This window comes from Silene latifolia, chromosome 2, assembly GCF_048544455.1.
Source record: "Silene latifolia isolate original U9 population chromosome 2, ASM4854445v1, whole genome shotgun sequence".
Lineage (NCBI taxonomy): Eukaryota > Viridiplantae > Streptophyta > Magnoliopsida > Caryophyllales > Caryophyllaceae > Silene > Silene latifolia.
Genome location: NC_133527.1, coordinates 53,589,080 through 53,600,239, shown reverse-complemented (window position 1 = coordinate 53,600,239; position 11,160 = coordinate 53,589,080). Strand labels below are relative to the sequence as shown.

At 36.9% G+C, this 11,160-nt stretch overlaps 1 protein-coding gene across 2 annotated transcripts; it reads left to right on the top strand.

Annotated features, from left to right (window-relative positions):
* The first annotated feature begins 7,220 nt into the window (after positions 1-7,220).
* LOC141629663 (F-box protein SNE) lies at positions 7,221-10,703 on the top strand. 2 transcript variants are annotated; one of them, XM_074442641.1, is made up of 2 exons: positions 7,221-7,956; positions 10,359-10,703. In XM_074442641.1, coding segments are annotated over exons 1-2 (444 nt in total). In that variant the 5' UTR covers positions 7,221-7,514; the 3' UTR covers positions 10,361-10,703. The 2 variants fall into 2 exon arrangements, with proteins under 2 accessions (XP_074298742.1, XP_074298737.1); XM_074442636.1 differs by lacking the exon at positions 10,359-10,703 and having other exon boundaries at positions 7,221-8,110.
* The last annotated feature ends 457 nt before the right edge of the window (positions 10,704-11,160 follow it).

The window sequence follows — 11,160 nt, the reverse complement described above, 5'->3', positions numbered from 1 at the left end:
GAGTAGTATTAATTAAAGGTATTAACAGATTTTGTTTGTTGGAAAATGATGCGTGTCTAATATATGATGCTTTGCACCTCATTTCACACGCATTTCAGAGCTCAATTGAGTAGTTTATGCTACTATTTCCCTTGTTTCGTGTATTTCTTCCTTTTCGTGTGATTTTGTAGGAATGTGAAGAATTCGGTGGAAAATGGACCAAATCTGTCCCGGAGTGCTTAGCTTAGGATTGGACATAAGGAGAATGCTCGAGGAACAAACTTGGTGCGCGTTTCAAGGCCTAAAAGATAGCAAAAGCATGGTTGCGTACAAGTTGCAAAGCTTAAACAAGCGAAGAAGTGCTTCTCGACATTGTAGGCTGCTTAAAATGGCTATATCTCGAGTTTTAGATCTGATAATCGAGTGATTCCAATTGGTGGTGAAAGCTTATCCTCTTCGCTTTCCAACGCCGTGTAGAACTCCTGATTTGACCAAGTAACGAAAAATGGCAGCTGTTTTAAGATCGGTGCGCGCCGCAGAATTCGTCAGAATGCATTACTGTACAGCGCCTGTGGTCGATCGACTGGTCTAATTGGTCGATCGACCACCCCACGATCTGATGCGCAATTTAAAAGACGAGGAAGCCCATTGTAATTAGGTTTAGGAATAAGGGTTTTACGTGACATTCCTATATAACGTAACCCCTTCCTATTCATTAATCACCATTCATTAGCTTAGTTTAATCTAGTTTTTCATACTACGTTACTTAGGGTTTCATTCACATTCAATTCATATTTTAGTTATCAATAAAGTTCTTATTGCGGATCTATTCATTCCTCTTTTATTTTCGGTAATCCTTGTTCTTATTTTACAGTTTGCTTTTACTGTTTTATTAGTTTAGAATTTGCTAGTTTAGGTCCCTTGAACCCTAGATTAGTTTATGCGTTATTATTGCTATAATTATTCGATCATGTCTGTCTTTATAGTTTTTACGAGTTTCATTGTTGTTATTATCGTTATTATGTCTAGCTAAATCACCATTGCTAGGATGTAGGCGAACTTAGCGTAGATGGCACTAGGATAGGCTACCCTCGGATTAGGGCTTGGTCGACCGACTGACTTATCTGGTCGGTCGACTGAGTCGGTTGGTCGATCAACTGGGGTAGCTGGTCGATCGACTACCTTCGTGTCTGATTTGCTTCGTTTGAATCGTTAAGTGAAATATCTATCAATGAGACCTAGCGGAGACTTGTTAGATGCTTAGTTTTGACCAACTCGTAGATCGAAAGATAGGGAAGGGCTTAAATTAACAAACTAAGACGGCTAAATTGCTCGATCGGAAGATAATGCAATTTAGGCATTAGGATCACTAGTCAAGAACGAAAGTTAGTATTAGTGACACCTAGGGACTAATAGCATAGACCGAGAGGGGGTATTAGTTGACTTGGACCGAGAGGACTTGTCATACCCATCACCCACGACTGTGTTTCGAGACTTACCTAGACTTATGTGCCATCGTAGCTGTAGTGACCCGACCATCCTAGCTCCTTTTTATTACTTGTTCACATCGTTTATTTTCATTGCTTATTTTTCTTATTGTCTTTTTATTTTACTTGCATTTAGTTTAGCTATTATTCATATCAAAATCCCCCTCATTGTTACCCTCAGACTAAAATTGAAAGCAACTATTATCTCCCTACCTCCCTGCGGATCGACCCTTACTACCGCTTTCTAGTAGTAGTTTGGAATTATAAATATTATTTTTGGTGCACACAACGACAGGCATCAAATTTTGGCGCCGTTGTCAGGGAGGCAGCGCTAGTTTTAGTTGTTTTTATTTTATTCTGTCTTTAGCTTCAAGGGATTTATTCCTTGAGGCAGTTCTCGTCTTTTTCATTTAGTTTTGTTTTTATAGGTCTTTCAAGTCCTATCTAAGCAGGATTTTGGAAGGAGAACATCAAAGGGAAGGCTTGAGTACCTTTGATTCTTCCACCAAGATGTCTAACGTCTCCAGAATTATAGCACAATTTGAAGCTCAGAATGCAAAATCTGACAAGCTGGAGAGTAGACAGTCGCGGAAAGCAAGTGTAGAGATGAGTACTGTTGCGGCACTTGAGGCTTCTGTTAATGCTCAATCTGAAAAGCTTGAGGTGGCACAATTGAAGCAGGAAAATTCAGAGCAGAATGCTTCGGTTCATGGCACCAATGAGATTGCGGAATTGAGAACGGTAGTCCAAGCTCTTATGGCTCATATGGTGAAAATTGAAAGCCAAATAGCTATCTTTGCAGCTAATCAAGTTGCTAACTCACCAAGTAAATTTGAGGTGCCTATCGAGACCATTAATGCCATTAATCTCCGAAGTGGCCTTTCTTATGATAGACCCGTGAAGCAAGGAGAGGATTCGGGAAATATGGAAAAGCTTATTAAAGTTTCTAATGCGGAAAAAGATCACGTTTCCAGTACTCATGGTCGACCGATCGTATCCCATGGTCGATCGACCAACCTACCTGATGATACTGCACACTTTGACAGTCAGGAGCATTCTGATCCCAGCTCCAATGGTCGACTGACCAACACAACTGGTTGACCGACCAGTATGCCTACACAGAATGAAAATCCGTCACTTGATTTGCATGACACCACAGCTAATGATAATGTGACGAAGGTTTTGAACATGCGCAAGTTCGATGTTGTTGATTTGCGTGATACTTCGGCCCGAATTATTGACGGGTCGTTCATTTCAAGAGCTATGAAGTCACTTCCGAGAGTTGACAAGGACAAGGTCCTTAATTCAAATGATGTTTCAAAGAAGGAAGTAGAGGAGCGAGCCGAGTTGTCAATAAAGCTTCCATTTCCTGAGCGGCTCCAGAAATCGGAAGATGAGGTACATTATGTGAATATTGATGATGTCCCACCCTTTATTCCTACCCTTATAACTGCTTTAACACCTCCACCCCAGATTGGGAGCAAGATGGAGGAAGATTTTGCTGTTTTGACTGTTTCAGGAGCTGGTTTGGGGAAGAAAGAGCCACCTGATTTTCCAGCTTTGAAGAAGTCAGAGCGAGGCATGGAGTATGATCTGGAGTTTGATGAGCCGGACGATACTAGGGCATGGAGGGCTATAGCTGCTGACGATCCATTGAGTTGCCTAGATGACGGAGATGGGTGGTCTCCATCTGCTGAAATTAGTATTGCTGAGGCGACTGCATCTAGCCAAAGGCCATGGTCGGAGTTATCCCGCAGTTTCCGCGGATAAACACTTTCACATTTTATTGCTTGAGTTTTAAGACAATTCTTTTTATTGCATTTTTTTAGACTATTTCCCGCTTTAAGTTTGCGAGTCTACGTATTTTATTTGTTTTGCTTAGGATTATTAAGACTATAGACTGTTTTTATTGGGTTTGCGCGAATTTTGGGCGCGTATATATTGTGCATTTGCAGGTTTTAGACCATTTTAACTCAATTTAGTGAGTTAATTATGAAGAAAACAAGACTGCTGCATCAGGTGCAATGGTCAGTCGACCGGTTCCCTTGGTTGATCGACCGGGTTGCAGCTTCCAGAGAGCACTGTTCACTCGTCGTGTGGTAGGTCGACTAGCCCCATCAGTCGGTCGACTACCAACGCTGCTATACTTGACTCTCGTTTTCTTCTACTTTAAATTCCATGCACATTGTTTCCCGCTCAAACTCTTTTCTTTCCAAAAGATGGTTTGCTTTTTTGTCTTTTCAGGTATCTTATGGTAGCACTGCTGGCTACCAAAACCTCCTAGCTCGCGCTGGTTTGAGGAGGTTTCCGTTCGCGCTTAAATCTTGTGAGTTCCCAAAATCTTTTTCTCTTATGTCTTATTTAGTTGTAGTTCTTTAAATGCAAATTCCCATTTCTTTTTTTCGCTTCTTATACATGATTTTGCACAATGGGGACATTGTGTGATTTGGTTTGGGAAAGGGTTTTGCATTGCATAACATTCATTTGTTTTTGCATTCACGTTTAATTATTCTGTTTGCGTTGTTATTTAATTTCTTCATACATACCAAAAAAAAATGAAAAATTTCAACAAAAATTCAAAAAAATTTCACGTTTATTTTAGCATATAGGTCGAGTCGGAACGGTAGTATTTCAATGATGACATTGCATTTCCATCTGTTTGTGCCTAAGCCTTGCTTAATTGACATATTATTAGTATAATCATTTATGTATATCTACGAGTTTTCGTTAATTTATTCGCTGAATCTTTAGACTTGACTTTGATTTTTGGCAAACTACATCATTTTCTGAGTTATTAGAGCCTATAACTGGTGTCATTCATGACCAGTTTATTTAGGATTTGTGAGTAGTTACGCCTTATGAGACATGTTATATCAATATGCATAAATATGAACTTAATCTGCTTAATACCTGTATGCATTCGGTTTGTGGTTTGTTGACACATGTGGAAGAGGACCCCTTTTCTCATTTTACCCATAAGCCCCTCATAGCCAAATTTGCCTTTTTTGTCCCATAAACTACATACTATATTTAGCCTACCTTATCCGAGCTAGTAATGGTGTTTTTGGGAATGTGCTTAATGCTATTTGGTTATATGCTCAATTGAGTGATTGGTGAAATGATGAGAAGGAAAAGAAGAGAAAGAGAAAGAAAATATATATAGAAAAAAAGAAAAAAAAAAGACGAAAAAATTGTATCAGACCCGACATTCAGTCGACCGACCGTCCCCTATGGTCGGTCGACCATGGTTACTGCAAATTCGAAAATCACATGTTTCAATTGTTATGATTTGGTGATTTTCACTCCCATGTTATCATTTATATTCTTTGGGGAGTTGAATTTTATGGAGGTTGTGAGTTTTGTGCTTCAATTTGGCACCATATTGTATCATTTACATTGAGTTTGAAGTTGAGATTCGCTTATAGTTTGGATTGTAGTACTAGCTTGGCTTATTACTCCTCATATCCAAATTCATTTTAGCCCCTTCTTACCCTTTTCCTCACATATCCATATTTACCTCGGCATGTGTCATGGTCCTTTATGGTTGGAATGCGTATGTACGGTTGAAGAGATTATTTTCATATTAGACTGCAGGCATGTTCTTATAGGTCATAGTTAGGTGAGTGTCACTACAAAATGAATTAGTTCTATCTTTTACATATACTCACCCGTATTCATTGAGTGATATGAGCGACCCGTGAGAGTCCATAATGCTAAGTCTCTATAGTTGACGGTTCAGCAGTTTTTAACGACTACATAACTCGTTTGCATGATTCATATTGCTAATATATTGTTGATTTGTAGCATTAAATTGGTTTAGGCTTTAGTTGTTGCATTTCGCTATGAGATTGAACTCGTTCCACTAGGTTTTAGGATCGAGTCTAGTTCTTGCTTGGGGACAAGCAAGGGTTTGGTTGGGGAAGTTTGATGCGTGTCTAAAATATGATGCTTTGCACCTCATTTCACACGCATTTCAGAGCTCAATTGAGTAGTTTATGCTACTATTTCCCTTGTTTCGTGTATTTCTTCCTTTTCGTGTGATTTTGTAGGAATGTGAAGAATTCGGTGGAAAATGGACCAAATCTGTCCCGGAGCGCTTAGCTTAGGATAGGACATAAGGAGAATGCTCAAGGAATAAACTTGGTGCGCGTTTCAAGGCCTAAAAGATAGCAAAAGTATGGTTGCGTACAAGTTGCAAAGCTTAAACAAGCGAAGAAGTGCTTCTCGACATTGCAGGCTGCTTAAAATGGCTATATCTCGAGTTCTAAATTTGATAATCGAGTGATTCCAATTGTAGGTGAAAGCTTATCCTCTTAGATTTCCAACGCCGCGTAGAACACCTGATTTGACCAAGTAACGAAGAAATGGCAGCTGTTTTAAGATCGGTGCGCGCCGCAGAATTCGTCAGAATGCATTACTGTACAGCGCCTGTGGTCGATCGACTGGTCTCATTGGTCGATAGACCACCCCACGATCTGATGCGCAATTTTAAAGACGAGGAAGCCCATTGTAATTAGGTTTAGGAATAAAGGTTTTACGTGACATTCCTATATAACGTAACCCCTTCCTATTCATTAATCATCATTCATTAGCTTAGTTTAATCTAGTTTTTCATACTACGTTACTTAGGGTTTCATTCACATTCAATTCATATTTTAGTTATCAATAAAGTTCTTATTGCGGATCTATTCATTCCTCTTTTATTTTCGGTAATCCTTGTTCTTATTTTACAGTTTGCTTTACTGTTTTATTAGTTTAGAATTTGTTAGTTTAGGTCCCTTGAACCCTAGATTAGTTTATGCGTTATTATTGCTATAATTATTCGATCATGTCTTTCTTTATAGTTTTTACGAGTTTCATTGTTGTTATTTACGATTATGTCTAGCTAAATCACCATTGCTAGGATGTAGGCGAACTTAGCGTAGATGGCACTAGGATAGGCTACCCTCGGATTAGGGCTTGGTCAACCGACTAGCTTATCTGGTCGGTCGACTGAGTCGGTTGGTCGATCGACTGGGGTAGCTGGTCGATCAACTACCTTCGTGTCTGATTTGCTTCGTTTGAATCGTTAAGTGCAATATCTATCAATGAGACCTAGCGGAGACTTGTTAGATGCTTAGTTTTGACCAACCCGTAGATCAAAAGATAGGGAAGGACTTAAATTAACGAACTAAGACGGCTAAATTGCTAGATCGGAAGATAATGTAATTTAGGCATTAGGATCACTAGTCAAGAACGAAAGTTAGTATTAGTGACACCTAGGGACTAATAGCATAGACTGAGAGGGGCTATTAGTTGACTTGGACCGAGAGGACTTGTCATACCCATCACCCACGACTGTGTTTCGAGACTTACCTAGACTTATGTGCCATCGTAGCTGTAGTGACCCGACCATCCTAGCTCCTTTTTATTACTTATTCACATCGTTTATTTTCATTGCTTATTTTTCTTATTGTCTTTTTATTTTACTTGCATTTAGTTTAGCTATTATTCATATCAAAATCCCCCTCATTGTTACCCTCAGACTAAAATTGAAAGCAACTATTATCTCTCTACCTCCCTGCGGATCGACCCTTACTACCGCTTGCTAGTAGTAGTTTAGAATTATAAATATTATTTTTGGTGCACACAACGACAGGCATCAGAAAACATGATGGTACTACAAGTAATTAATTCGTCTTGCTAAGTTGAAAAGAAAGTTTTTAAAAAAGGGTAATGCAGCGGGGTTGGGGTTGGGGTTGGGAAGAAGCAACAAATGCTAGAAACAAATTAGACATGTGTGTCTTAATATCCCCGCTGCTATGGTCTCTCTCTTCCCCTCACTCCATCAGCAAGCTATCAAGAATTAAATGACACGAGTTAACTTCAAATCTCTATATTCAGCCTCACTCCAAACACCCAACTTATATATTTACTATTTGTTTATTTCATTTCTTTATTTGTTCACACTTTTCCTCTTGTCCCCTTCTCTCCTCTCTTTATACTTCTATATAACTACTATCTCTCCCTCCCCTCTCTCAAAACCATAAACAAAATTAAATAAAAAAAATGTCAAACCAAAAAGCATCAAACGACAATGCTGTAACCGAGAGGCGTTCCAAAACGAGGCGCTTCAGCATAAATGAGAACAGGGATATACTAGTGGAAGTACTAAAGAGGTTAGACGGTCGGACCTTAGGAGTGGCGGCATGCGTGTGTCGACTATGGTGCCATCTTGCCACGTTGGATGATTCTATATGGGAACACGTGTGTTTCAGACCCGTGTCGCCTCCAGGGGTGCGGACACTAGTGGTTGCACTCGGGGGGTATAAGCGTCTTTACATGTTATGTGTTGGGCCGGTGCTTGGTCGGGTCGGCCCGGTTTGGAGTAAGCAGGGTGCTCAGCTCTTGTTGTCCTTGTTTTGTGTTGATTATTACGAGAAGTTAGGTGCTGTTGCTAGCGGGACTGATACCAACTCGTCTAACACGGCTAGCTCTCTTTTGTTCTTGTGTAAGCCCGTCAATGTTTGATTCTTTATTCATTTCATTTGTTTACCTTTTCGTTGGTTAAAGGACGGAGCATACCATTTTGGTCCCAAATAATTAAGGTTGTAATCATTTATTTTTTACTTCACATTCATTCATAATAATAAATTGATTTGTTATTTTTCGAATTTAGTTACTCATTAATAATACGAGTCATTTCGAGTGCCAAATGCACCAAAATGACCCAATATCTACGTTTTTAGAGTTGTTTATTTGTTTTTCTTTGATTAAAATATTTCTTATAAACAATAATACAAGAAATAAATAATGATAAATGATTGAGCTAAGTGAATATACTTTTTAATCAGTTGTGATCTTGTACTATAACAAGAACAACCTAAATAGTTTCCTCTCATCTCATTGTTCTTTATACAAAAGCAAAGATAAATAAATGCCGGGATGGATGAAGTAGTAAATTATTTTATGGATTATATATTTATATGTAATAATAATCATGTCTTCTCTTATTTGTTAACTGATGTGATGTGATGTAATCATCGTTTTAATTTGGAAGTAAGCATGATGATACACTTGAAAAGTAAATCAGTGTTGTCTCTTGTCTGCGATTTTGCAATGGTTAATCATTTTATTGTGTAAAGAAATAGAGAAGGACGGAAGACCTAATTGAATATAATTATTATATTTTAAGGAGTATCCATGTCATGTTTTTGTTTGTATTTCTTACATCAATTTAGTTTTGAGGGTGTTAGATCGTTTTCTAGATACACCTTTATTACAATTTACACGTGTTGAATCGTCTATATATTATCTATATTCAAAGTAAGTAACCTTCAAATATTAGGATGCAAAATGCTTAATAAAAAACTAGAAAAATAATATTGCTTGTATAATCTTCTACGCCTATCGTAAAGGTTGTACTTGTACTCCGTAATAAAGAAGCAATAATGAAAAATTTTATAAGGTAAACTAGCTTTAGGTTGATGATATAAATCTTAATTTTACGTCTTTTGAAAATTTGATTAACTGATTAAATATATATATATATATAGAGAGAGAGAGATTGGATTTGGTGATTTTGGTTCTTATGGTGAGTTGTGACTTGGGGGAATATCAGCCACTATATTATATTAGAGATGAGTGGCCAAGATCAAATCTTACATGTCATATAAAATCATTGTCATTTACTTATTTTCTCTTTTTTCTAATGTTACTTTTTTTTTACTTTAATTTTTTTTCTCTTTTTTTTTTACCTCGTGTTATTATGCTTTTTTTTTACCACTTTGATTTTTGTTTTCTCTTATGTTTTTCTTTAATTTACTCATTATGTTACCTTTTTTTCTTTTTCTTTTTGTACCGGATTTTTTTTACTCTTATTTTTTTTACCTCGTGTTATTTTGCTATTATTGTGCTTTTTTTTTACCTGGATTTTTTTTACGACTTTGATTTTTTTCTCTTTTTTTTTTTTACCATATGTTATTGTGCTGTTATTGTTATTCCGCTGTTATTGTGATGTTATTCTGCTGTTACTGTGAATTTTTTTACGACTTTGATCTTTTTTCTTTTTTTTTTTACCACGTGTTATTCTACTATTATTCTGCTGTTATTCTGCTGTTATTGTGATGTTATTTCGGTGTCACTTTGATTTTTTTACTCTTATTTTTACCGCATGTTATTGTGCTGTTATTCTGGTGCTATTGTGATGTTATTGTATGGTGTTATTGTAGTGTTATTCGCGTGTTATTGGAGTACAAGATAATTTTCTACTTAGTGAGGGGTATAAAAGTAATTTAAATAAAGAAGCTCCAAAGACTCAAAGAGCCTTTAAAAGACCAGAAAAGCGGGAGCTAATGATAAAGCGTTCAAATCTTCAGATTTACATCCAGACAACAACACAAAACCAAAACTATGAAAAAAGAGTATACATCTCTGTCAATCTAATCTCATTTTTAACAATCTACTATTCATTTATTTTCCATAGATATTTAGATTTTAATTTCAAAGTATAAGATAAATATGACGACGAAAACAAGTAGAACGATACCCGACCCGAATCTTGAGAAACAAATGGGTTAGTCAAGCAAGCTGAGATACATACATCGAAAAGTCGGTGACAAAGCAGCCTGTCTTCAAAGACTTTTCATCAAAATGAGGACGCTTGGTTTAGACCGACTTAACTTGTGACGGAGAGTCATGAGACACAGAATTATAATCTTGGTAAGAGGTAATATTGTGACAAGGTGCTTGTAAAGCTACAAAATGCAGAATTTGTAGTGCACACCCTCCCCCAAACAAGAAACTATGCCATTAATAGCAGCGTCATTTGAGCTACTGAAACCTTAAGAGTCGTTCAATTAAAATTGATGTTCACTCAATAAACAACTAAATCTCGTTTTACCGTATCAACAGAAGGCACAGAAACAGTGATGCAAGACTCCTTCCGAACATTTAAGTTCCATGCAATAACAGGAGGCCGGTGCTGCGGCCATGGCTGCAGATGCGACGTCGGTGGAAAAGGAGGCCAATACCTCCTTTGATTTGAAGCTTGAAACCGGTTCATTGTTGTAGGACATCTCAGGCCAGAAAGATTGTTTTGATTTTTTTGTGTTTATTGTTGTATCGATTAAAAAACGAATCGAATCTTGATCGATCCAAGATTGTTTTTATTTTTTTGGGTTTACTGTGTTTAATTAGAAAGGATCCAAAATTGTTTTGATTTTATTGTGTTTAATTAGAAGGGGGAAGGGGATTGTGTTAATAGATCTGAACCGTACATGTTATATTAATCCTATGCTATAGATTTTCCAAACTCACAACTCACTGTAAGAACCAAACTCACGAGATTCCGCCTCTATATACATATATATATATATACATATATATATATATATATATATATATATATATATATATATATATATATATATATATATATATATATATACATATATATATATATATATATATATATATATATTTGGGAAAGTTAAGAATATATTGAATCATCAAAAATAATGTTTAGTTAGAACTCTTCGTATAGAACACATATACATAGAAGACATGTACTAAATCAAAAGGAAATATACAACACAACTCAAATCTGTTGCAGCCATATTTTATCCCGTTGTTTCAGTTTGCTCACATTACACCTGGTAAATCTGGTTTTAACATCACAGAGAACCGTCTGAACTAGTACCGCAGGCCTTCTCAC

Excerpts from the sequence above, each read along its gene's own strand:
- LOC141629663 (XM_074442636.1), top strand. The coding sequence starts at position 7,515 with ATGTCAAACCAAAAAGCATCAAACGACAATGCTGTAACCGAGAGGCGT.